This window comes from Otolemur garnettii, unplaced genomic scaffold (assembly GCF_000181295.1).
Source record: "Otolemur garnettii isolate 467f Iridium unplaced genomic scaffold, OtoGar3 scaffold00104, whole genome shotgun sequence".
Lineage (NCBI taxonomy): Eukaryota > Metazoa > Chordata > Mammalia > Primates > Galagidae > Otolemur > Otolemur garnettii.
The window spans coordinates 3916370-3943322 of NW_003852499.1; the positions used below are offsets into that span (position 1 = coordinate 3916370).

Consider the following 26953-nt stretch of genomic DNA (forward strand, 5'->3'; position numbering starts at 1 on the left):
AAATTATTATCCATCTTCTTAAACAACGAGCTAACTGTAGGAGATTAGTGGCACCTTGGATTGTTAAAGGAAAGCTTTTGGTGACTTTGAACCGTAGAGAAGGCTCAGGCGTTTCTGCACATTTTTATCTTCTTCAGACCTAGTGCTCCCACCATTAACCCAGCTCCTGACCCTATCTTAGGTTCACACTTTCCTTCCTAGATCCATTCCTCATTTGCCCACCATCCTGACTTCCTGGGGCTATTTTAGAAACCCCTGTGATGGAAGGAAATAGTTTGCCAATGAGATAAATGCCCCTGTGGGCCAATATGGCCCAATATGCTCAGAGCCAGAACTCAGGAATGGAAGACAGCACAGCATGAGAAGCTCAGGTGTCCGGAGCAGAAGATGTGGGCTGAGCCAAGAATGCCACCCTCGCTTTTGTGCATCCACTGATTTTACAGTGCCTCCTCCCAGCAGCCCACATTCCACCTGCCATGTTTGTATCCTACTAAGACAATGACTTCCTGAGGTCCGACACTACCCTGCAAGAGATCCCCCTTTATGGAAGAAGGATGAAGAACAGATCTCCTTGGTTGGAATCTTACCCCCTGTATTATCTTAAGTTCCTTCCAAGTCTCTGTGCCTTCATGTCCTCATCTGTAAAACTTAGAATAACAAAAATAAAACCTACCTCCTAGGTATGTTGTAATGGTTAATGAGTTAACATAAAAAACAGTGCCTGGAACACAGTACTATACTGTTACATAAGTGTTATCACGTCATTGGGACCTTAATCCAATTTGGGGGTGTCCAACCTGTGGCCCCATGGGCCACATGCTGATTTTGTGAAGACTTTTTTTGTTTATCTGTGGTGTCAGATATCATGAAAAATATGCTAATCAGCTTTCCTTTTTTTTTTTCTTTTTGAGATAGAGTCTTACTATGTCACCCTCGGTAGAGTGCTATGGCATCACAGCTCACAGCAACCCCAAACTCTTGGGCTTAGGCGATTCCTCTGCCTCAGCCTACCAAGTAGCTGGGACTACAGGTACCCGCCACAACGCCTGACTGTTTTTTTTGCTTGTAGTTGTCATTGTTGTTTGGCAGGCCCAGGCTGGGTTCAAGCCGTGCAGCTCCAGTATATGTGGCTGGCACCCTAGCCGCAGAGCTACAGGCACAGAGCCTAATCAGCTTTCCTTATTGTTTGTGTGTTTACTGTGTGGCTCAAGACAACTCTTATTCTTCCAATGTGCAGCAGAAAAGGAAAAAGGTTGGACATAACTGAGAGTTTAATTCTTTTTTTTTTTTAAAGACGGAAGTCTCCTTCTTGCTCAGAATGGTCTCGAACTCCTGAGTTCAAGCAATGAGCAATGCATCCAACTCGGCCTCCCAGAGTGCTAGGATTACAGGCATGAGCCACTGTGCCCAGCCAGAATCTAATTCTTTAGGGCTGGGATGGCACTTTTGCTTTCCCCCTTCTCTTTCCCCTCCCCTGCCCCCCGCCCCATAACCAGCACCTCCTCCTCTTCCACTCTTCCCTGCTTCTATCTGATTCCAGGACAAACCTGGAGAGGTATGTTCCAGGCCAAGTAGACCATGTGTTTGTACTCATCCATCCAGACTTCAGCCACTCGAAGAGCATTACGCTTCAAGGCAGGGGTCAGATCCAAGGCGTAGGGCTTGTGATGTCTCTCTAGGTGAGCTATCCGAGAGCAGGGTAAGATTTCAATCTTCCCTCCACACTGCCACACCTGTAAGAGAAAAGAAAACATCATCTGCACAGGCTGGGCCCCACCGTCAACGAGTGGTGTAGCTATAGACACAGAAAGATTGCATTTTGGAGCCCTTTTTAACGAATGTTAAGTTCAGTCCTCCCACTTCTGCTTTTATGTGTAGTACTATCTCCCAACCTACTTACAATATTTAAATAATTCTTCCTTAGAACTCTACCAGACTGTTTCTCTCCTGTCATTCAAACAGCTCCCAAAATCCTACCTCCTTCAGAAGTCCTCCTAAAGACAGAAGAAGAGGCCACCTCTGCACCCTACCCGTAAGGGCAGTGCCCATGTCCTAGGAGACTCCATTCCCTGAGCCACTCTGTCTGAATTTCGATTCCCAGGACCTTTCTCTGCCTCCATGCCAGACAAAGGGGCAGCAGCACAGATAGACCATAAGATGGCCTCATAAGCCCTCCTCCTGGTGGCCACGCCTTGCGTAATCCCCTCCCCTTCAGTATGGGCCTGTGACTGCTTCTAACCAATGGACTATGGCAGAGGGGGCAGCATGTACTTGATCTGTACATGTATGTGATTACCTTACATAAAACTGTAGTGTCCAGCCTGGTAGGAGATGCTCTCTCCTTTTGGTTTTGAAAAAGCAAGCTGCCAGATTGTGCACTAGCATAAGGAGAAGGCTTCCTGGCAAGAAACTAAGATTGGCTTCCAACGGATAGCCAGTAAAAAACCGAACGCTTCCTCAGTCTGGACCACTTCAAGGAACCAAGTACTGCCAATAATCACATCTGCTTGACAGCAACTCCATCCCTAGTCAGGCCTAGACAAGAAACCAACCCTGGCTGACACCTTGATTGCAGCCTTGCAGAGGACCCAGCTGGGCTGTGTATGGACTTCTGACCCACAGAGACTGTATGATAATTGAGTGCATCCTGTTAAGACACTAAGTTTATATAATAATGGTGCACAATAATAGATGACAAATTTAAGTCTTTGTTGACCAAGAGATACCATGACTTATGATCCAATTACAAATATTCTTCTTTACCATCCTGATGAGTACAAATGTACTTGTCAGAACTAACACTCAGCTCAGGAAATCAGTCTTCATCCCAATAGATAATAGAATTATGTGATAAGATTGGATCGATACTATGTCTCCTGTGTCCTCTCCTCATGGCTACTTGTGAGAGCTGCAGTTTCTAGGAGTTATTAGCCCACCTAACAGTGGTTAGCAACCTACCACACTCACACCAATGGGAGCCTCTGAGATGCCGGTGAGTAATTCAGACCCTGCTGCTTCAGTTAACATATCAAAAAAGGGTCCACCTGAAAAGTCACCCTCATTGTCAGACTTTCAAATCTCTTCACCTCTGCCCCTACTTATTAAAGTACAGATTTCTGGATTTTCCTTTCTCAGTACCCCACAGCCTAGAGTAGTAGGATGAAGAAAAAAAAAAAAAAAAAAAAAAAAGACAGGCCTTGAAGTCAGATGAGCTGGGTTTAAATCCTGACTCCATCCCTACACACCCAGAAGCCAAAGGCAAAACACCCATTCACCCTCTCGGAGTGGCAATTTACTCATCTGCTAAAAGGCACGCCCCCATTTGGGTTGTCAGCAGGCTTAACAAATACTCAGTTAGGGTGGCCTCCAAGCTTAACTTGAAGTGCATCTTTTCTTCCATTATCCATCTCTGTCTATCCTCCTTGATCCCCAGAATCAAGTCGAAGTTTACATCCAGTTTATTTTCAGATATTATTATTCTCTCCAGTCAAATATCCAAAAATCCAAATACAACTTTACTTTAATTTTCCTAGTTGATGTAAATTTTCAACCCATAGGAGTTTGGGAGAGAACAATTAATTGTTGGCACAAGAAACCTCAAATTTAAGCTAAAAGTCAGCATTGCCATCTACCAGGGCAACAGTTTCACCACACTTGCCCAGCAGTTTTCAAACTCTACTTTTCCAATTTATTTCCACCTTGCCAAACTCCTTCTATTCTCTCTCTCTTCATCTTCTCTCTCTCCCATTCTCCCTCTCTTTGATATACACACAGAGACGTGAAGCTTCTGGAAATAATTATGGATAACTTTGTCTTATACTGTCTCCTAAAACTTTCTATGAATTTAACCCTCACCAGGCAAGTATATTATTGTGATCCCCTTAAGTAACTTGCCCATGTACATCAACTAGTAAATGACAGGTCTGGATTCTCAACCCAGGCAGACCACTCATTAAGCTTTGGCAAAGTATCAGGAATATTTATAAAGCATTGGTTTTCCTTTCCTACCCGGCAGCTCCATGTACACACATCTGTGAACTATCCCCACTGTGGCCACTAGATGTCAGAATAAGGCACTCCGTGCTGCTCTGACGTTCTCCAAGATCTGTTACTACAGAAAGACAGATGCTAACGAGTGCTTAGAAGTTTTAAAAAGCAGATAGTCACACACAAACCAAAGAACCCAGATGTAAGAAGAATTATTTAATTCAAGAAAAGGAAAAGAAATGTCTCGTATTTTAAGCAAGGTCCATTTAAAAGCCACACACAATGTTAAAAGAAATGGGATTTCTTACAGAAACTGAAATAGCACTATTCTATGTGTGTTTGAAAAAATAAAAACAGAGAGAGTCATCCAGATGCAAAAGGGGGTAGCAAAGCATAAGGAACTGAGAAATAATGAAGGCTTTGAGTCCTAAGAGGAAGAATTAGGGCTTCAGCCAAATTCATCCAAAGATCCAATAGATAAAGAACACCCACCCACAACATAACATAAGGCCATCTTCTGGACTTTGCTAAGTACCAGCATAAAATGATGACTTTTGCATTTATATTTTTCTGCTGGAGACTAATTGTACCCTCCATATCTATTTTCCTCTACACTTATAGAAGGAATAACAGGGCACATACCCAACTAGCTAAAGTACATTTCCCAGACTCCTTTGCACACAGGTATGGCCACATCCTAGCTAGTGGCCACTGGAATGTGAGATGAAACTATATGCATGACTTTCAGGTGATGCCCTTTAAAACAAAAAAAGCATGTTCTTTTTCCTTCCTACTGGCTAAAATACAGATGTAATGTCAGTGTGTAACAGAACCACAAGATGAAAGCCTTGGTCCCTCCCATGATATTGCCACATTAGTCCCGAACTGCTTGTGTTCAAACTGTTACAAGGAAAAAAAATTAATTTCTATTTTAGCCTCTGTCACAGAAAGTGAACAAGCATTCTAATTAGTAGCTTTATAAAATCATTTCAAATTCATGAATAGATTTTGACTGTCACATCACCGTTATGCAGTACATTACACAAGAATGCTTCTTTTCATTCACAAACAGGAAAACTGATCAAGACTCAATGATCATGCTTAGTAAATAACTTAGACAAGAACTGAAGTTCATTTGTTGACATGGGGTCTCGAGTGTGTCCTAATTGGGTACAATATATGGCTGTATATGTATCTGAAGACAGTTTCATTAAGAAAGAAATTGGAGAGAGTGGAACTGAATAAACCCTAGATAGGAAATTAAATTAGTCTAGACATTGCAATGGACCAAAGTTCACCTTGTGTTAGGCACAGAATTTCGGAGCTTGAAGGGGAAAAATCCATTTTATAAAAGCTCAGTTCCTGAAGCCAGAATTAGAACTCAGATCAAGCACTTTTTACAATGCCGTCTGACATTCTTGCTGTGAATTTTTACCACTAACCATGCACTGAGTGTAAGCCATGTGTCACTCGCTGTGTTAGGTGCTTTATGTCGTAGGTACGGCTTCAAGAGCTTGTATGTTGCACAACTAGGATCACACAAATTTTTGAGTGGCAAAGCAGGATCTGGATGTAAGTCTGTCTCTAATTTCTGTATAATTTCCACTACCTTATGTTGCCTCTTTTAAGAGTTCAGCCCTAGGCTAGAAGATAAACTAACATAAACAATCACAAATCTAAAGGTCAACTCCTTCTAACAAGGCCCCATAGTTATACTAAAGAAGTAAAAGGAATACTGTGAAAGGAACGCCTTATGCATGAAACCCATTCTAAATTGGTTCTGATGTCTGATGCATTGAATTTATTGGCCCTGTGTCTTCACACAACTTCGGGGTTGGCCATGTGACTTATTGTGAAACAGCATGCTACTTCCAAAGTTAGGCCTTAAAGGACCTCATGTTGTCCTGCTTGTCCTCTAGTACACCACAGGAAGAGCTTTCTTTACCTAGATAGCTGCTGTCCCATCAGGAAGAGCTACCTTATCCAAGCCCAGCTGGCCCTGCAAATCTGTGAGTATCTATTATTATTGCTTTTAGCCACTGAGTTTGAGATGGTTTGTTATACAGCATTTTGTTTTTTTGTTTTTGTTTTTTTTTTTTTTTTTGGTCAATAGCTAACTGACACACGAATGTAACATGAACCTGCACTTGGAATTTCTCTAGTTGTCTTGGTTTACATATGAATTCCTTTATAGAGGCCAAAAATTCAAGTTGTTCATTTGATCTAAACAAGCATAGGAAGCTGTCGGGGGCAGACAATAGGGATCATTGCTGAAGTGGGAAGTCAGTATTGTTCTGAGCATACACAGAAGTTGATCAGAACTAGACCTGGTATGAAGATTTCGGTGAGGTGCTCCCCACTTCTGGCTATTTATCTTAGAGTAGACCGTATCTCAGCAAAGGTTCAGGCCATCACGTCCCCAGCCCTAGCTGTCCATACTAAAGTAGATGGGCTGCCCACACATCTGCATTCCCTGGTCCCTCTGCCCACTCCAGTTTCTATGTCTATAGTTTCATAGAGAGCCCCAAAGTTCATTTATTCCAGGAAATGCTTGGAAAATGCTCAGAGTCCTTAAGCAAAATGGGGATATCTGCTTAGTCTGAATGCAACACCTTCCTACCCACCCCTCCCAGATTTATAGGCCTACATGAGAAAGCTTCACACAAGACATCCTATTGCCTACCCCTCCTTAATCCAGTGACCTGGAAACATGAGAATTTGTCCACCTCTTGAACTATTGACATTCTCAAATGTGAGAATTTGTCCACCTCTTAAACTAATGACATTCAGCTATGTCCTAGGATTGCAGAGATCCTACTTCCTTCCCATTATTTCTCCTTTGCTTTGCCCCACAAAAAGAATGGCCATGTACCTACCCGTAGACTAAGCTCCACGTTCTCTCCTCCGTAGACCAGCATCCCGCCATCCAGAGACCCAATCTCTCCCAGGAAGAGCCTGTTGGCAGCCAGGATGCCCATTATGGAAGGACTCCTGGAGAGCACACGGCAAGAGTTACTGACTTCCCTTTGAGGCATGGGTCAGGATAGAGGTGGGGGATGGGAAGCCCAGTGTTGATTTGCCCTTCAAAACTCTACCTAAGTCTCTTCTTATCCTGAAAGCCTTCCCTAAACCCTCTGACTGGTCTAAGTGCTCCTAGCTTTCCCTCATTCCCTGTGCTAATACAACCCTTCTCCAAGTATATCTCCTTTACCTAGGTATCCCTCTTTATAGGCTCCTGATAATGCTTGAAATAACCCCCCAATTTTTTAACATGTTAAATGCTTTGCTTTATTTTTGTCTGAATGCCCCTACAAAGTGTCTATAATTTCTTATCTGGGATCAGTTCATTAGGTTTGTCCCCCATACCCCCCACCCCTTTTTTTGTTTGAAACAGAGTCTTACTCTGTCACCCTGGGTAGAATGTAGTGGCGTCATGCCTCCCAGCAACTTCAAATTCTTGGGCTTAAGCAATCCTCTTGCCTCAGCCTCCTGAGTAGTTGTGACTACAGGTGTGTGTCACCAGTCCCAACAAATTTTTCTATTTTTAGTAGAGACGAGGTCTTGCTTTTGCTCAGGCTGGTGTCAAACTCCTGAAGCTCAAACAATCCCCCCACCTCAGCCTCTCAGAGTGCTGGGATTACAGGCACGAGCCCCCATGCCTGGCCTACCCCTTTCCTTCACCTCATCCCCTCCACTCCTCTCATCCCACCCCCATTACTCCGCCCAAAGATAAACAAAACCCATGCAGTTCATTCATTCCCACATGTTGCTCACAATCCCTGAGCCCATTCAGACTTACTTTATAGGAGCAGTGACATCATGCAGGTCAATCCAGTCTTGTGGAACTGTGTCATAGCGGCACCACAGTTGCCAGTTAAATCCATCAACTGCTACTCCATACCTTTCTAGCTTAAAGGTGTCAAAATGAATCTTTTCAAACACGGGTGACACAATCACAGTGCGGTCTTCCTGAATCCGAGCCAAGATGGGCTCTGCCCTAGAGGAAGAGGGCACAGCAAGCCCAGCTGAATACAAGGGAAGCAGAAAGTCTGCTCCAAGCACCTTGCCCTGACAGTGGCAATTCTCCGTTTGGACTGTGCCATGTTGTAATTAGCACTCTCCAGAATCCAGAGAATCACTATGCCTTTTGGAATAGCTGGGATTGCTAGCCACAGACTCATGTCAAGAGCAGATTTGACCCAAGTACCTCCCCTCAGGCCATTGTGAATGAGGACTATCAATACTCTGCCTGAATTTACATGATCTCTATTTCCACAATGGTGTTTCCTGTGTGATTTTCCACGTCCTCTGAAGAACACAGCTCTGTTTATATCATATAAACTTAAGGGCTGGGAAAAGTCTTAGAAATTACCAAAGAGTCGTTTCTTCTTTTTACAGCTACAGACACAAATGTCTAGTTAAGTGAAGTGACTCATCTAGAGTCACAAAGTGTTTGGCAAATACCCCCAGCCCATTGGTTTTTCCTCTAGCACTACACTACTTCTCTTAGCCAACGCAAATTCCCGAGCAAAAGTATGCTCTCTTTGGAGTTTCCCTTTGTTTAAGGTCCAGTCATGACATTCCCATGTCCCTAACACCTTCTCTCTTGAATTCAGTACATGTACAATATCTCTCTTTTGCCCTTTTTCAGAAGTAGCAGCCTCCTGGGGTCTTACCAGCCAATGGTCACTTCAATATGAGCATCCAATATGGCGACCACATCAGCTGTGGCAGCTTCCCAGCCAGTGTTGCGGGCTTGAGCAAGGCCTTTCCTCTCAGTATGCCGTATTATTTTCAGTAGTCCTGGATACTTCTGGTTGTAAACCTTAATCTTCTCATCCAAGTATACCTTTAGTTCTCCTGTCAACCAAATGCACACCTACAGAAATTCTGAGTGCAATAACCAACGTGGTGCAGAAGTTTCATACCACTCCAGCACAGGATGAGAAAAGAAGCTTCTTCCTCTCATATACCTCTCTTCTCCCTTCCACTGAGGTTTAACTTTATCATCCCTAATTTCCTTTCTCTCGCAGTTAAACTATCTCAGAATGATAACACTGCTCACTGTTGTAACAGGCACAATTATAACTGTTTTTAACATATTGAGAAATTCCTAACAGACTGAGAACAGACCCGGACAACACTACAGGGAAGCCTGGAACATCTTCTTCACAGCTCAATTCTCAAGACTTTCTGGAGAATTCATAAACAACTAAAATTGTCTTGCTTCCGCTATTCCGAGTAGGCCTACTCAAGGATCAACTGAGACAGAATTTACAGACTAAATCTCTTTGCCAGCTTCTTGCTAATGAGTTTACTCCCCAAATTATGCAAACTAGATTCACTATTACCATATTGTTTACAGGGATCTTTCTTCTCTCTTCTCCCTTTCTCCATTTTTTTTTTCTTTTTGAGACAGAATCTCACTATGTCACCCTCAGTAGAGTCCTGTGTTGTCAAAGCTCACAGCAATCTCAAACTCTAAGGCTTAAGTGATTCTCTTGCCTCAGCCTCCCAAGTAGCTGGGACTACAGGCGCCTGCCAGGAGGCCTGGCTATTTTTTTGTTGCAGTTGTTTAGCTGGCCAGGGCTGGGTTCAAACCTGCCACCTTCTGTGTATGTGGCTGGCACCATAACCACTGTGCTACAGGTGCCGAGCCTCTTCCCCCTTTCTTCTAATCAAGCCTGTCTGTGTTTTTGTCTTTTGAGTCACATGTACAAAAGCTACTCCGATTCAAATATCTAACCAAATAACTCTGAGTTATTCACTGACAATATTAATTCATTTAATTCTAAAAGAATCCTATGAGTCAGGCAGTATAATATACCCACTTTACTGATGAATAAACTGAGGCACAGAAAGGTTAAGAAACTTTTCCAAGTCATGTCCAGTAATAAGCAGTCCTGGGTATGAACTCATGCTGTCTTTAAGCACCATGTTACCCTGCCTCAAGGACAGTGGGCACACCTGGTTGGGTTTATCAAGCCCTCCCTCCACCTCCTTTCTCCCCATGGCCAAAAGATGAGATTCTTGCTGATTGCTCTCTCAAAAGAAGAGTATGTTTGTGAGACCTAGAGTGGTCAGGACCTGAAAGCAATCATGCTATGGCACTACAATTTCCCCCATCTTAGAATAACAGGCTCCAAGTATACCTTTAATTCTCCTGTCAATTGAGAATGAGTGACTCAATTATTAATGTCCTAAGCCAGTGGGTTTAAGGCTGTTCGCTCCTACTGGGAGTGAGCTGGGGGTAGCCAAGGTGAGCAGTCCCTGCATCCACCTGGATACTACTTTTAAAAAGTATCAACACGAATTGCCATAAAACCTGGATATCTAGTCTTTAACACAGTTACTACCTAATTCTGCATCACTTCCCATTTGAGGGTTGTCTGTTTCTTCAACTCAGAGAGAAGTACCAGATAATCTGTCAGGACCTTTCCAATTCCAAAATTCTCTGAGCCATAGATTCCGAGTCCCCCCTTAGAAATAATGCCTCTAGTCCCATACAAGAATTAAAGATATTTCAATGAATCTTCTACAGTAGACCTATGCTCCTGCATGGCCCTCCTAGTGGGCTTCTCCCCAAACCGTTTACTGTAGGCTAGTCAGCTCAGGATGCCGCTGGCTTCTACATCTTTGCCCATGCCATTCTTTTCCCCACTCCTGATCCACTGCCCCACCTCAGTTTCCGAGTCTTATTTTCTCTGCCATTTCCAGTCCCTGTAGCACCAAAGAAAGGCTAACTGTTCCTTCTTGTGCCCCATCCAAACATATCATCTCTATGGAAAACAAAAATGGGTTCCAGACCCAAGTGAGAGGAATGTGTTATGTAATAATAGGCATGCAGTTTAGAACAATAGAGAGCTTTGTCTGGCTTCTCTTTATGTGTCTGTCTACTCTGTTTTTAATCTTGTATCTTTGATTTTATTGTTGCAGAGGAAAAAGTCTTGAATTCAGTCTAATCTATACCCGATGAAACGTAGAGCGATAGGCCAATTTATTTTTTTCATAGAAAAAGATATCTTTAGTGGTCTTCCAGCTCACCCTTGCATTTGCTCCAGGAAGAAGCTAAGTTCCAAAAAGGCAGGAGGATTTGCCTGAGGTATCTCAGAGAACCTGGGAGCGGAACCAGGGGATTTTCAGATGCCTAGGACAGACAGGTCATTCTAAGCAAACACCTATGTTTTGCTCACAAAACCAGGTGTGCGGTTTAGTATCAATGTCTGTGTCCAGAAGCAAATGAAATTAGAAGGGAATTTTGCTTTAATAATTATACCTTATTTTTTTCTATAGTTACATTGGAAGGGGAAGGTATGCAAAAGATCAAGACAAGTATTTTTAGTATCTGAAAATCCAAAAAGGAAGTTTTAAGTGATCATTTTTCTGTCCCTCTCTCTCTCCTCAGAAACAACTTGAGCTGTGAAAGCCTGTCTAGCACTTAAATATCCCCACGTAAAGAACTAAATCTGCTTCTACTGAGCCACCACCTCACAGCGCTCACAATTAGAAAAGTCTTCCTTATTGCTAGCCCAAACTTCTAAGATTTTATAACTTAATCCTAGTTCCACTTATTTGATGAACAAAATTAATAAAACTAAGCGCTAACACTTTCTGAGAGGCTACCACCTGCTAAATACTATATATAATTTATGCATTCTATCCATGAACATAGTGGTTTGAGCCACAGTTCTGGACTCTGAAGTTTACAGTCAAAACTCAATTCTCTCACTTACCAGCTTTGTGATGTTGAGTGAGTTCCTTGACCAACATAAGGTGCTTAGAACAATGTTTATTGCTTTTATTATTTCATTTGATTCTCACTATGGCTCATGAGATAGTTATTACTATCAACTTCCATGTTTTGCATATAAGGAAACCAGAGCATGGAGAAGTTAACCAAGGACATAGCACTTACAAGGGAGAAGCTGTGACTACGAACTCAGAAAGCAAGGACTTAATGTCTGCTATGTCCCATTTCCCCATGCGTCCTCCTGGGGTGGGTGAGAGTGGAGCCTAGGGTATCTTGTGAGCAAGAACCGTTGCCACTATGAAGAGTCTCAGCACCCAAAGCTCTCTTTTCTCCAGGTTTAATGGCCCAAGCAGACTTGTCATTTCCTCATAAGGAACAACTGTAAATCCCTTCCTGGTATCGGAGGCCCTCCTCAGGACCCACTTCACCCCATCAGGGCGCCTTGGGGCACAGGAAGGGCACAGGTGATTTTGGAGTCACCTGGTCCTGAGCCTAACTCCCAGCCCCACCGCTGACTTGCCATGCAATGCGACCTGTGTCTTAGTTTCCTTGTCTTTGTAATGAAGATGCAAACATTAAATGTGGCCAGCACAAACTGACCCTCGACAAGTGATCTTCCTTTTTTCCCTACATGAGAAACCCAAGGTGGTTAAACTCTAAGCTAAAACCTCTTTCCAGCAAAGCACAGATGAGAAGTAGTAATTTTTAAGGTAATTCTTAGATCAAGTTGCTCACCATTTGAGCTGAAATCATCCACCAAGATGATCTCCTTCAACAATGGAGAGGGGGTCCGGTTGATGATACTGGTGATGGCCCGTTCTATAACGGACAGAGCTTCATTCACGAATATGAGAATGACACTAAGGGAAGGCAGTTGTGAAGAATATGTCTTCTGAAGACACCTACAAGAGACCAATTTTATAATCATGTTTGTTATTATTTCAACACTGCTATCCAATCTTCCTCTTCACTACATCCAATGTTAATCAACCAACTGACACCTTACACTCATTGAAAAGGGAAACTCTCAGTGGCTTAGCATCATAACAAGGAGCTTTTATATTTGTTTATACAAAATTCTTTGGCTATGTGGATAAAACCATTTATTTTTTATTGGCTTTTCAGTAGATATTTCCACTTGAACACTCAATACACTCCCAAAGGAATTCCCATTTCTCTTCCATCTCCACATTCTTTTTCTACCATTGCTAGTGCCTTTCCTCAAGTTCTCAGAGCCTTGGTCACTTTGGACACACCTTCTACTTTAGTCCTGGAGACAGGTGGCAAACCATCCAGAGAATTATATTTGACATTTTTTAAAGTCCTATCCTACAATTATTAAATGCTTACCATATGCTAGGCAATAGTTTACCATTTTATTTTTACAGCTTTATTGAGGTACAATATATAAGAAAGTGCACATATTTAACATATACAACTTGATGAGTTTGGATATATGCATAACCCATGATATCGTTGCCATAATCAAAGTAGTAAACATATCCATCAACTCTAAGTTTCCCTACATTTCTTTGAGTGTGCATGTACATGTATGTGTATGAGAGAGAGAGAGAAAGATAAGAACATTTAATATGAGATCTGTCCTCTTAACAAATATTTTGGTGTCCAACACTGTGTTGTTAACTACAGGCACTATGCTGCACAGTGGTCATCTAAAACTTAATCATCATGTATAACTGTAACTTTATACCCATTGAATGACTCCTCACTTTTAAACATCTTTACCGAGATAAAATTCACCCATTTCAAAGTATTTTTATAAATGTTATAAATTTTAAAAATTTCTTATGATACAGAGTTGAATAACCATTACCACTATCTTTTAGAGCACTTCCATCATGTAAAAAGAAACCCCATCCCCATCATCAGTCACTCTGTTTCTCCCCAATCCATTCCACACCTTCCTCCCTCCCTCCATCACAGGTAACCACTAATACACTTTCTATTTCTATAGAATTATTTACTGTGGACTTTTTTTTTTTTTTTTTTTAGAGACAGAGTTTCACTTTGTCACCCTCCATAGAGGGCTGTGGCATCACAGCTCACAGCAACCTCCAGCTCTTGGGCTTAGGCAATTCTCTTGCCTCAGCCTCCCAAGCAGCTGGGACTACAAGTGCCGCCACAATGCCCAGCTATTTTTTTGTTGCAGTTTGGCCGGGGCTGGGTTTGAATCTGCAACCCTCAGTATATGGGGCCAGTGCCCTACTCACTCAACCACGGGCACTTCCCTATTCTGGATTTCTTATATAAACAGAAACATGATATACGATATTTGTGTGTGTATTTAAATTTTTATTTCAAATTAATATGAGGGTAAAAAATTTTAGGTTTTCAATATAAAATCAATATATAAACAATATATGATCTTTATGACTGGCTCCTTTCACTTAGCATAATATTTTTAAGGTTCATTAATGTTATAGCATGTTTCAATACTTCTTTCCTTTTTATTGTCAAATAATATTCCATTACATGTATTGTTATCCATTCATCAGTTATTGGACATTTAAGATGTTTTAATTTTTCAACTATTATGAATAATGATACTATGGACATTCTTTTTTTTTTTTTTGAGACAGAGCCTCAAGCTGTCCCCCTGGGTAGAGTGCCATGGCATTACAGCTCACAGCAACCTCCAACTCCTGGGCTCAAGCGAGTCTCCTGCCTCCGCCTCCCAAGTAGCTGGGACCACAGGCGCCCGCCACAACGCCTGGCTATTTTTTGGTTGCAGCCGTCATTGTTTTGGCGGGTCCGGGCTGGGGATTCGAACCCGCCACCTTAGGGGTACATGGCTGGCGCCTTAGCCGGTTGAGCTATAGGCGCCGAGCCACTATGGACATTCTTGAACAAGCTTTAGCATTGTGTTTGTTTGTTTGTTTGTTTTGACAAAGTCTGACTCAGTTGCCTTGGGGTTGATCTCAAACTCTTGCGTTTAAGTGATTCTCTTGCCTCAGCCTCCCATATCGCTGGGACTACATGCATCTGCCACAATGCCCAGCTACTTTTAGAGCACTTAGTTTAAAGACAGGGTCTCAAGCTTGCTCAGGCTGGTCTTGAACTCCTGTGCTCAAACAATCTACCCAACTTGGCTTCCCAGAGTGCTAGGCTTACAGGTGTGGGTTACTGCACCTGGGCCTGCTGTATGTTTTCATTTCTCTTATATATCCTCCCAAGAGTTCAATTCCTGAGTCACACAAGTCTCCAGAAAGACCTGTACTTACTCAAGTCACAGCTCTGTCACTTTCTATCTGTGTGATCTTTCTGTGCGTCTCTCTCCTTAGCTGTAAAAATGATAATAGTAGCCATAATGATAACTCATAGTGTTATTATGAGGTTCAAACATGGTAATGTGCATAAAATGCTTGAAATAAAAGAAGCCCAATAAATTTTAGCTACTATTCTCACTACTTTGACAGTTATTGTTGTTCTCATTGTACATATTACCTGGACTATGGCACCATTCACTGAGCAAGGAGCAGTAAGAGGAAAAAAAGGAGTTTCATACATTTAGATTGTCCATGTGGAGTCAGAGATACCTCTGAGTTACACCATACAATCCCCTAGTAGGTCATTGCATAGATGCCGGCTGGGCCTTGGCAGAATAGCCTGGATTAGAGAAGTGTAGATTTGGGAGTCATCACCATGTATGGGGTGGTTGAATTCATAAGTGGATCAAATCACCTTTGCTATAAGCAGAAAGGAACCTTGATCATTATTAGTCTCTAATAGGGAGCCCACCAAAATGTTATTGGCAGGACCAGCTACATAATTTGCAGTACCCATTACAAAATAAAAATGTGGGCCCTTTGTGAAAAAATACTTAAGAATTTCAAGATGGTAATAGTGAAGCATTAAGCCAAGTGAGGAGACCTTCTAAATGTGGGATTCTGTGTGATTGCATAGGTTGCATGCCCATGAAGCTGGCCTTGCTGCTGGCATGATTTGCCTCAGGAAATCTCAATGTAAGAATATATTCTATGATTGGTTAAAGTCTTTTTGCATGTATATAAATCAATTTATTTGTTCTATACAACAGCAGTTTTTAGGCAAAATTGTGACATGCATAATGTTTATTTTTCCAGCTTTGATACCTAGAACTTACCTTACCTACTTCTGCCATCATCCTCTATTGTTGCTTGGGGTGGGGGTGGGAGTGGCTATGACTGTGATTCTCTACTGGAGAAAGTTGTTAGAGATCAGTTTCTCTAGATGTCATCCAACCAACAAATATATTTTCAATGTCTTCAGCTGCACTGTCCAATATGTTAGTGAATAGTCACATATGGCTGATTAAATTTTAGAAATAATTTAAATTAAATTAAAAATATAGTTTTTGATTACATGAGCCACATTGTAAGTGCTTGATAGCCACATTGTTAGTGCTTGATAGCCATGCATGGCTAGTGGCTTTCAAAATGTATAGGGCGGATATAGAACATTTCTGTTATTGCAGAAAATTCTATCTATTTCTTAACTTAAAATGCAGGCTTCACCACTATACAATATATCTATGTAACAAAACTGTACTTGTAACTTCCTAATCTATAAAAATTTTTTAAAATAAGATATTTTTCAAAAAGAACTGTACTTGTAGCTTCTTAAACTATAAAAATAACAAAATAAAATATTTAAAAGAAAAAATATTCTATTGGACAGTACAGTTCAGATCAGGTGCTGAGGAAGCAAAGGGAAGAAGAGGATTATTCTTTTTTGGAACTACAGGCACCACATTGTCTGCCTCTCTTGATAAAAGGTAAGGAAGAGAACATGAGGTGTGGATAAGACAAGTATTGTGACAGCATTTAGAATATACCTAGGATAATATTCACAAGTATTCATGGGAGACAGGGTGGAGGAAAGAAAAATCTGGAGGTTGTTGATGTGATTATGTGGATTAAAAAGAACTGAGTTTTAAAGAATTTGATGTACATCTTTGTTGGCTCCTCTGTCTCTGCTTTAATTATTGGCACTGCCTTTTCATGTGTTTAATTATTTGTTGGTGCTAGGAGAATGGGGACCAAAGACCCCATTCTTGGCAAAGGAAAGTGTTGGGTCCGAGAAAGCCTCCCAAATTAACCCCAACCGACAAACTCGAGAATCGCTCCAATGTAAAGGGCATAAGATGAGATTTATTACAGACCCGGGAAGCCCGGGGGCCCCGGGCCTGGACTCTCCTGGCATGCAAGCCGAGGACGAGCCCCGAACTCGGGGTGAAGGCAGTTTTTATGGGCTACAGAAAGCAAGAGGGGTAGGGTCGGATACGAGTACACTTTTCATTGGTGGTTGGTGATTTCATTAGTAAAAGAGGAAGTAAAGGAGGATTTGCATTGGTAGCTGATGATTTCACTAGTAAAGGTGAATTTGGATTGGTACAGGTGACTATTTGGTTGAGTAACTATGAAAGGAATAAGAAAGGTTGCAGGGTGGGCCCTGGGGGTATGGTTTAAGCAACTAGGAATGGAATGGGGAGGGTTACAGGGTGGGCCCTGCAGGCCAGGGCCCAGGAACAGAACTTATGTGGAAACAACAAAATGGAGCTGATCTGGTCCTCACAAAAGCACCCCCGGAAAAAGAGAAAAATTAAAAAGTAAGTTGAGTGAGTTGAACAAAGAAAAGTCAGTTTACATCTGGCCTGTTGGGGTTATAGCTTACAAACACCCTGCTGGGTCTTTGAACACTCTGAGGAAAATAATGGTCATAAGAAGAGGCTATGACAATGTCCTAGGAAAAGGTACATCTTCTAGGGCATTTCCTGCCCATTAAACAGGCAAAGCAGATACCCATAGTGGAGATTTGCATTTGCCTGGGGCAGAGACCAAGGGAGTAGCTTGAGTCCCGAGATATGGGCAGAACAGCTTATGTCCCTTATTGCAGAGGAAGATCCTCTGTGGTGGTGATGGCAGGAAAATGCCTCCCTCCCACTGATTCATCAGAGGAGATTAACACTGGTGGTGTTTTACTCCACTGAGAACTAGCAGAGTTTAACACCTCCCTAGAAATCTGTGTGTGTGATCTCAAGCAGGAGGTTCTCCCAATACCACGTTCAGATTTCAGATTTCTGAAGGCCACCCTTAAGGTTAATAATAATAACAATAGGAGCTGATTGCTCACTCAGAAACTGCTGGCATCTTTGTTCCCTCCCTCATCTTACCTTCAGGGCAAATAGACTTCAATAAAATCAGAGTGGAGCAAACACCTGGAGCAAAGCCTACAATGGGCAATGGACCCCTGACCTCCCACTTTTAAGTCTACTCTATGTCTCATGTCTCATTGTTTAATACCATTTCTAACTCCATATTTCTTCAGTCGATCGCCGCCAGTTTTCACAGGTCTTAGCAAACTCCACTTCTGGGGCAGGACCCTGACAGTTGGTATTTAATATCTACCCAAATTCAATAAAGTGATTGACTAATTATCCAGTTCCACACAACATTTTCCCAAGCAAAAAATTTATGGGCTATGGTTAAAACAGAAATTGGAAGGAAATTTCTAGCTATAATCACCTATATTGAAAAAGGAGAAGCCAGCCACAGAGGCTTATGTCTATAATCCTAGTATTCTGGGAGGCCAAGGTGGGAGGATTGCTTGACCTCAGGAGTTTAAGACCAACCTAAGAATGAATCCTCCATTTCTACTAAAAACAAAAAAATTGGCTAAGCACCATGTCACGAACTTGTAAGGCCAACTACTCAGGAGACTGAGTTAAGATGATCACTTAAGCATAGAAGTTTGAGGTTAGTGTGGCACCTGTGGCTCAGTAAGTAGGGCACTGGCTCCATATACCAAGGGTGGTTGATTCAAACCCGGCCCCAGCCAAACTGCAACAAAACAAAATGGCCAAGCATTGTGGCGAGCACCTGTAGTCCCAGCTACTCAGGAAACTAAGGCTGAGAATCACCTGGGCCCAAGAGCTGGAAGTTGCTATGCACTGTGATGCCATGGCACTATACCCAGGGTGACAAAGTGAGACTCTGTCTCTAAAAAAAAAAAAAAAGTTTGAGGTTGCAGTGAGCTACAATGACACCACTGCACTTTGCTCAGGGCAATAGAATGAGATTCTGTCTTTTGTTTTAGAGACAGAGTCTCACTTTATCACCCTGGGTAGAGTGCTGTGACGTCACAGCTCACAGTGTAAGGGCCAGACCAGCACCATTTTATTGTCTACTACATAAGCTCTGTTAAAGCGCAGGGCCACTCCCTGCTGCCTCCCCCACCCCTGGTTGGACAGCCATTAAGCCGTTGAATTGAGTCACTTAAGGCAGACAGCTACCGTAATAGGCAATTAAGTATCAGTTCCCTTGAACAGCTCCCATAATAGGCAATAGGTATCTACTTCCTTGAAATTCAGGTATTCTCCTTCCTAATTAGGCTACACCACCTCTAGCCCGGGTTAAGAAATCCCCTACCCCTCACCTGTACCAATCCAAATCCTCCTTTACTAGTGAAATCATCAACCACCAATGCAAATCCTCCTTTACTAGTGAAATCATCAACCACCAATCAGGAGTGTACCCGTACCCCAATCCTACCCTTTTTGCCTTCTGTACCCCATAAAAACCTTGCGCACCCCAGGTTCAGGGCTCGCCCTCGGCTTGCATGCCAGGAGAGTCCAGGCCTGGGCTTGGTCTGGGCCTGAATAAAACTCACCTCATGCCTTTTAAATCAGAGTGTGTCTCGGACTGTCTGTGGGGAGTCTTGAGAGAATTTTGGGCATAACAACAGCAACCTCCAAGTCCTGGGCTTAGGTAATTCTCTTGCCTCAGCCTCCCAAGTAGCTAGGACTACAGGCACCTGCCACAACACCCAGCTTTTTTTTTGTTGTTGTTGCAGTTTGGCCAGGGCCAGGTTTGAACCCACCACCCTCAGTATATGGGGCTGGCACCCTACCCACTGAGCCATAGGCACCACCTGGAATTCTGTCTTTAAAAAAAAATCCTCAAATCAATAGTCTAACCTTCCATTTAAGGAATTATAAAATAAAGAGCAAACCAAATCCAAAGCAAGCAGAAGAAAAGAAATAACTGAGATAACAATGTAAACATGCAAAATAGAGAATAGATATAACAATAGATAAAGCCAATGAAAAATTGATTCTTTGAAAAGATCAACAAAATTTATACACTTTTAACCAAACTGACCAAGAAAAAAAAATAAAGAGCACTCAAAATATTAGAAGAGGGGGCTGGCAGAATAGGACATGGTAGAATAGGACTCTCCACTAATCACCACCCACACCCCAGAGACATCAGTTTAACAACTCTTCAAAACTACCTTTATAAGAGCTAAGAAAACCAACTGAGAGATTATAATACCTGGCTGTAGTACAATAATAAGAAAAGATGAATTAAAGAAGGTAGGAAGAACCATTTTTATGTTACCCATGTCACCCCTCCCCCAACCCCAGATAGCATAGCACAAGGAAAGATACTCTTCAGCTGGGAGAAGGAGACAATTGTGAGCACAAAATTTGGTCTTAGATCTCAACACTGGGCTTACTGCAATAAAACCTAGCACCAGGCAGGCTCCCATAGTGCCAAACTCCAAGCAAGTACCCATAGATTGACACCAGGCCCATCCCAGAACCATGCTGGCCACTCTGCAGCCCTAAGTTCCAGAATTGTATGGATTCAATCTACAGTTCACCCACCACTTAACTGACCTCAGCAGCTCCTAACTCCAGACAACACTCAGCAACAGGCCAGCTCCAGTAGCCCCAGGCTCCAGAACTGGGGTGGACTCCTATGTCTCCAGTCTTCAGGCCTACTCCAGTAACAAACCAACCTGCTGCCCTAGTCATCAGGCCAGCACCCATAGATACAGGCTCCAGGCTGGCCCCTGAAGATAAGGCTCCAAGATTGCCTAGCACCAAGCCTGTGTCCATCCTTCAGGGAACCAAGACTCAGGCTTAACCCCTTAGACTTAGGCTATAGGACTGTCCCAGAAGACACATGTTCCAGACCCATCTCATTGCCTGGCTAACCTCTGGAAACTCAAACTTGAAGTCCACCACAGCACCAAATTAGCCCTTGTGGACCTAGGCTTCAGGCCAGTCCCTAGCCCCCCATCCACCCTAGTAGATCCAATTAATAGGTCTACCCCAGGAGATCCAGGCACCAACCCACCTTCTGACTCAGGCACCAGGCCAGCCAGACTAGGAATTACTGGATCATACCAAACAGCCTGTCTAGAAACTTTGAATGGGCTGATTGGTATAGTGTTTTCACAGACAAAGCCAGCCTGTGACAATCAAAGTAGGTACCTACTTTTTCAAATAAACAGATGCCAATGCATGGCCACAACAATCAAGAAGAATTGGGGAAATATGACATTACCAAAGGGACAAAATTAAGTTCCGTGACTGACTCTAAAGAAATGGAGATATATAGGCTTTCTGACAAAGAATTTTAAGGAAGTTCAGCAAACTTCAAGCATATTCAGAAAAAAAGTTAAGGCTGAGCACAGTGACTCGTGTCTATAATACAAACACTTTAGGAAACTGAAGCAAGAGGCTCACTTGTGGCCAAGAATTTGAGACTAGCCTGTACAACACAGCAAGACCCCATCCTTGAAAATAATGATGATGATGATGATGATGATGATGATAATAAATTAACCACACATGATGGTACATGCCTGAAGTCTTCACTACTCAGGAGGCGGAGGTAAGGAGGATCACTTGAGGCAGGAATTTGAGGTTACAGCAAACTATGATCATGCCACTGCATTCCAACCTAGATGACACAGCAACACCTTGTCTCTAAACAAAAAAAGAAGTTAAATTGTCCCCATTTGCCAATGACATGACCTTATACATAGAAAAACCTTTAAAAATCCACCAAAAAACTATAGAACTAATTTGTTAATTCAGTAAACTTGGAAAATCAAGAGACAAAAATCAGTAGCCCTGCTACGCACTAATGCAAACTACCTAAAAATGAAATCAAGAAAACAATCCCATTTACAATAACCAGAAAAAAAAAATTCATGAATAAATTTAACCAAGGAGGTGAAAGAATGTAGTCTGAAAACTATAAAATATTGATGAGAGAAATTAAAGAAGGCACAAAAAAGTGAAAATATATCCCACGTTCACTAAATAACCAAAATAATCTTTAGCAAAAAGAACTAAGCTGGAGACATACTATATGACTTCAAAATCTACCTACAAAGTAATAGTAATCAAAACAACATGGTACTGGCATAAAAACCAGACCAATGGACCAGAATAGAGAGCGCAGAAATAAACTCATGAACATATGACCAACTGATTTTTGACAAACATGTTAAGAAAACACAATGAGGAAAGGACCACCTCTTTAGTAAATAGTGTTGGGAAAATTAGAATATCTACATGCAGAACTCTTACCTCACAATATATACAAATATCAGCTCAAAATCAGTTAAAGACTTAAACATAAAACTGGAAACTATAAAACTACTAGAAGAAAATAGAAGGAAAAATCTCTATGATTGGTCTGGAAAATAAATTTTTTAGAAATTATCACAAAGGTAGAGGCAACAAAAGCAAACATATCAAACCAGAAGGTTTCTGCACAACAAAGAAAACAATCAAAAAAGTGAAGAGACAATCTATAGAATGAGAGAAAATGTTTATAAATCATATATCTGATAAGGGATTAATATATAAAATATTTAAGAAACACAAAACAAGAGACACAATGGCACACCTCCTAGGTGAAGTATTCAATTACAACTTGGAATTTCCTTAATAAATAGAAACAATGTAACCTAATCGTATGTACCCTTATATTAATTCAAATTAAAAAAAAAAAAACAAAACACAGGCCAGGCACAGAGGCTCATGCCTGTAATCCTAGCACTTTGGGAGGCCTAGATGGGTGGATTGCCTGAGCTCACAGGTTTGAGACCAGCCTTAGCAAAAGTGACAGCCAATCTCTAAAAATAGATTGGCATTGTGGTGGGCAGCTATAGTCCCAACTACTTGGGAGTCTGAAGCATAAGAATTACTTGAAGTTGCTGTGAGCTATGATACCACAGCACTCTACTGAGAGTGACAAAGTGAGACTCTGTCTTAAAAAAAACAAAAAACACAGACAAGTTGATAGCAAGAAAACAAATAAAAACTGGGCAAAGGGACCTGAACAGACATTTCTCAAAAGAAGATTGCAAATGGCCAAAAGATATATGAGAAAAATGTTCAATATCACTAATTATCAGGGAAATGCAAATTAAACCCACAATGAGCTATCACCTCATACTTGTTAAAATGGTTATTATTAAAAAATGATAACAAATATTGGTGAAGATATGGGAGGAAAAGAACTTTGCACACTTTCGATGGGAATGTTTATCAGTATAGCCCCTATGGAAAACAGTATAGAGGTATCTCAACAATTAAAATTAGAAATACTGTATGATCCAGCAATCCTCCTACTAGATATCTATGCAAAGGAAAAGAATCAGTATGTCACAGAGATAGCTGCACTACCATTCGCCTGTTCATTGCAACGTTATTCACAATAGTCAAGACATGGAATCAACCTAAGTTTCCATCAGCAGATGACTGGATAAAGAAAATGTGATACATACACATGATGGAATACGATTGAGTTATTAAAACAAAAAAGAAAATCTGTTATTCTAGACAATATAGTTGAGCCTGGAGGAGTTTATGTTAAGTGAAATGAGCAGGCATAGAAAGATAAATATGGGTGGTGCCTGTGGCTCAGTGTGTAGGGTGCCCGCCCCATATACCGAGGGTGGTGGGTTCAATCCCAGCCTCGGCCAAGCTGAAACAACAACAACAAAAAAGTACATATACACACACACACACACACACACAAAAAGAAAGATAAATACTGCATGATCTCACATACATTTGAAATCCAAAAAAGTTGAACTTATGTAGTGTATGTACACTATGGAATATTATGCAGTCTTAAAGAGAGATGGAGACTTTACCTCCTTCATGTGTACATGGATGGAGCTGGAAAATATTCTTCTTAGCAAAGTATCCCAAGAATGGAAGAAAAAGTATTCAATGTACTCAGCCTTACTATGAAACCAATTTATAGCTTTCATATGAAAGTTATAACCCAATTATAGCCCAAGAATATGGGGAAAGGGGAGAGGAAGGGGAGGGGAGGAGGGAGAATGGGTAGAGGAGGGTGATTGGTGGGACCACACCTATGGTGCATCTTACAAGTGTACATGTGAATCTTTCTAAATGTAGAATATAAAATGTCTTAACACAATAAGTAAGAAAATGCCATGAAGGCTATGTTAACCAGTTTGGTGAAAATATTTCAAATTGTATATAAAACCAGTGCACTATACCCCATGACTGCATAAATGTACACAGCTATGATTTAATTAAAAAAAAAAAAAAGAAGAAGAAGAAGAAGTGGAGAGTTGAATGGTGGTTACCAAGAGTTGGAGTGGTGGATGGAGAGGGGTTGGGGAGATGTTAATAGCAAGAAAATAAATAAAAATTGAATACAGAATTTCAATTAGATAAGAGGAAGATTACATGACCTTATATGTATATAGATAATAAGTTCAAGAGATCTATTGTACAGCATGGTGACTACAGTTAATAAGAATATGTAGGATTCTTTAAAAATGCTAATAATAGATTTTGTGTTTTTATCATAAAAATGATAACTATGTAGATTAATGTATTTTTTAATTAGCTAAACTTAAGCCACTCCACAATGTGTATATACAGAGAGTACAAAAAATGCATACACATTTTAAGAAAGGAAAGCACTGTATTAATATTATAATACTCAATATTGTCTACCCTGTACTGATAACAAGAGGAATGCAAGTCAGCTTTGATCACCTCTTGTAATTGAAGAAGTCAAACATGACCTGAATATTATAATTTTATTTTATTATATATATATATTTTTTGAGACAGAGCCTCAAGCTGTTGCCCTGGGTAGAGTGCAGTGACATCACAGCTCACAGCAACCTCCAACTCCTGGGCTCAAGCGAGTCTCCCGCCTTCACCTCCCAAGTAGCTGGGACCACAGGCGCCTGCCACAACGCCTGGCTATTTTTGGGTTGCAGCCGTCATTGTTGTTTGACGGGCCCGGGTGGATTCAAACCCCCCACCTTAGGTGTATGTGGCTGGCGCCTTAGCCACTTGAGCCACAGGTGCCGAGTCGAATATTACAATTTTAATACAGTTTTTTCCTTTCTTAAAATATGTATACATTTTTTTGGCACCATCTGTATTTTATTTTTTTCCTTAAAAAGTTAACATTTCTTGATCTATTAAAAATTATGATGTATATCAACACAATAATTGTGTGCAGTTCATATTACATTCTTACTGTATTTCAAACACTATCTGTATTTTAAAACATCGTATTGTACAATATAAATATAAACAATTTTGTCAATTTAAATAAAGTAAAATAAAATGTTAAAGAAAGAAAACAATGCTATTTCCAGTGGCATCAAAAAGACAAATAGGAATAAATTTAACAAAAGAAGAGAACAACTTATACTTTGAAAAGTCAAAATATTATTGAAATAAATTGAAGAAGACCTAAACAAATGGAGATATTTCTCTTATTCATGCATTAAAAGATTATCATTGAGATGTAGTCCCCCATAAGTTGATCTACAGATTCAGTGAAAGCCCTATCAAAATATCCCAGGTTCTGGGGCAGGTTCAAACCTGGCCCTAGCCAAACTGCAAAAAAAAAAAAAAAAAATAGCTAGGCGTTGTGGCAAGTGCCTGTGGTCACAGCTACTCAGGAGGCTGAGGCAGGAAAATAGCCTAAGCCCAGGAGTTGGAGGTTGCTGTGAGCTGTGACACCTAAGTCCAGGAGTCGGAGGTTGCTGTGAGCTGTGACTCTGTCTCTAAAATAAAATAAAATAAAATAAAATAAAAATATCCCAGGTTTCTTTTCAGATATTGATAAACTAATTCTAAATTCATATGGAAATTCAAGGTCCCAGAATATAGAAAACAATCTTGAAGAAAAAGAAAGTTGGAAGCCTCACATTTTTCTATTTTAAAACTTACTATAAAACTACAGTTATTAAGATAATGTGCCACTGGAATAAGAATAGACCTATAGCTGAATGGGATCGGATTGATATTCAGAAATAAACCCTTGTGTTTATCACCAACTGACTTTAACAATACTGTCAAAACAATTCAATGTGGAGAATGGGCAATTCACTCTTCAACAAAGGGCGCTAGGATAACTGGATAACCACCCAGAAAAGAACAAAGTCAGATCCCTATGTAACACTACATACAAAAATTAATTTAAAATGGACTAAAGGCCAAAGTTTAAGACTAAAATTATAGAACTCTTAGAAGAAATCATAGGCATGAATCTTTGTGACCTTCCACCAAGCAGGTGTCACTTAGATATGACCCCAAAAGTACAAGCAACCAAAGAGAAAATAAATAGTACATAATCAAAATTCAAAACTCTTGTATTTCAAAGAAGACCATTAAAAAACTGAACAGACAACCCACATAATGGAATAAAAAAAAATTGCAAATCATATTTCTGATAGGAATTTGAATCTAAAATATACAAAGGACTCTGCAACTCAATAATAAAAAGGTAAATAAAACAACTTTTAAAAAAAGAAAGTCTCCAAATATACATTTCTTCAAAGAAGATCAACAAGCAGCCAATAAAAACATGAAAAGATGCTCAGCATCATTAGGCCTCAGGAAATTTAAATCAAAACCACAATGAGGTATCACTTCACACCCAGTAGAATAACTATAATTAAGAAGACAAATAATAATAAGTGTTGGTGAGTGTGCAGAAAACTCAGGACTCTCATACACTGCTGGAAGGAATACAAAATGATGGAGTCACTTTGGAAAACAGTCTGACAGTTCTTTGCAAGTCTAACTATAGTTATCACATGACCCAGCAATTCTACCCCTAGGCTACACCCAGGAGAAATGAAGACATTTGTCCACACAAAAACTTGTACAAGAATGTTCACAGCATGGCTCAGCACCTGTGGCTCAAGTGGCTAAGGCACCAGCTACATACACCCGAGCTGGCGGGTTTCAATCCAGCCCCGGCCTGCCAAAAACAATGACAACTACAACCAAAAAATGGCCGGGCATTGTGGTGGGTGCCTGTAGTCCCAGTTACTTGGGAGGCTGAGGCAAGAGAATCGCTTAAGCCCAGGAGTTGAAGGTTGCTGTGAGCTATGATG

At 41.0% G+C, this 26953-nt stretch overlaps 1 protein-coding gene across 1 annotated transcript in view; it reads right to left on the bottom strand.

Moving 5' to 3' along the window:
• Nucleotides 1–26953, bottom strand: part of GALNT8 (polypeptide N-acetylgalactosaminyltransferase 8) — a 45125-nt gene that overhangs the window by 11826 nt on the left and 6346 nt on the right. The window contains exons 3-7 of the mRNA XM_012809304.1: nt 12473–12639; nt 8664–8847; nt 7787–7984; nt 6864–6978; nt 1548–1733 (exon numbers count right to left, since the gene is read on the bottom strand). Of these exons, the coding sequence (XP_012664758.1) occupies nt 1548–1733; nt 6864–6978; nt 7787–7984; nt 8664–8847; nt 12473–12639 (850 nt within the window). The remainder of the gene's footprint in view (nt 1–1547; nt 1734–6863; nt 6979–7786; nt 7985–8663; nt 8848–12472; nt 12640–26953) is intronic.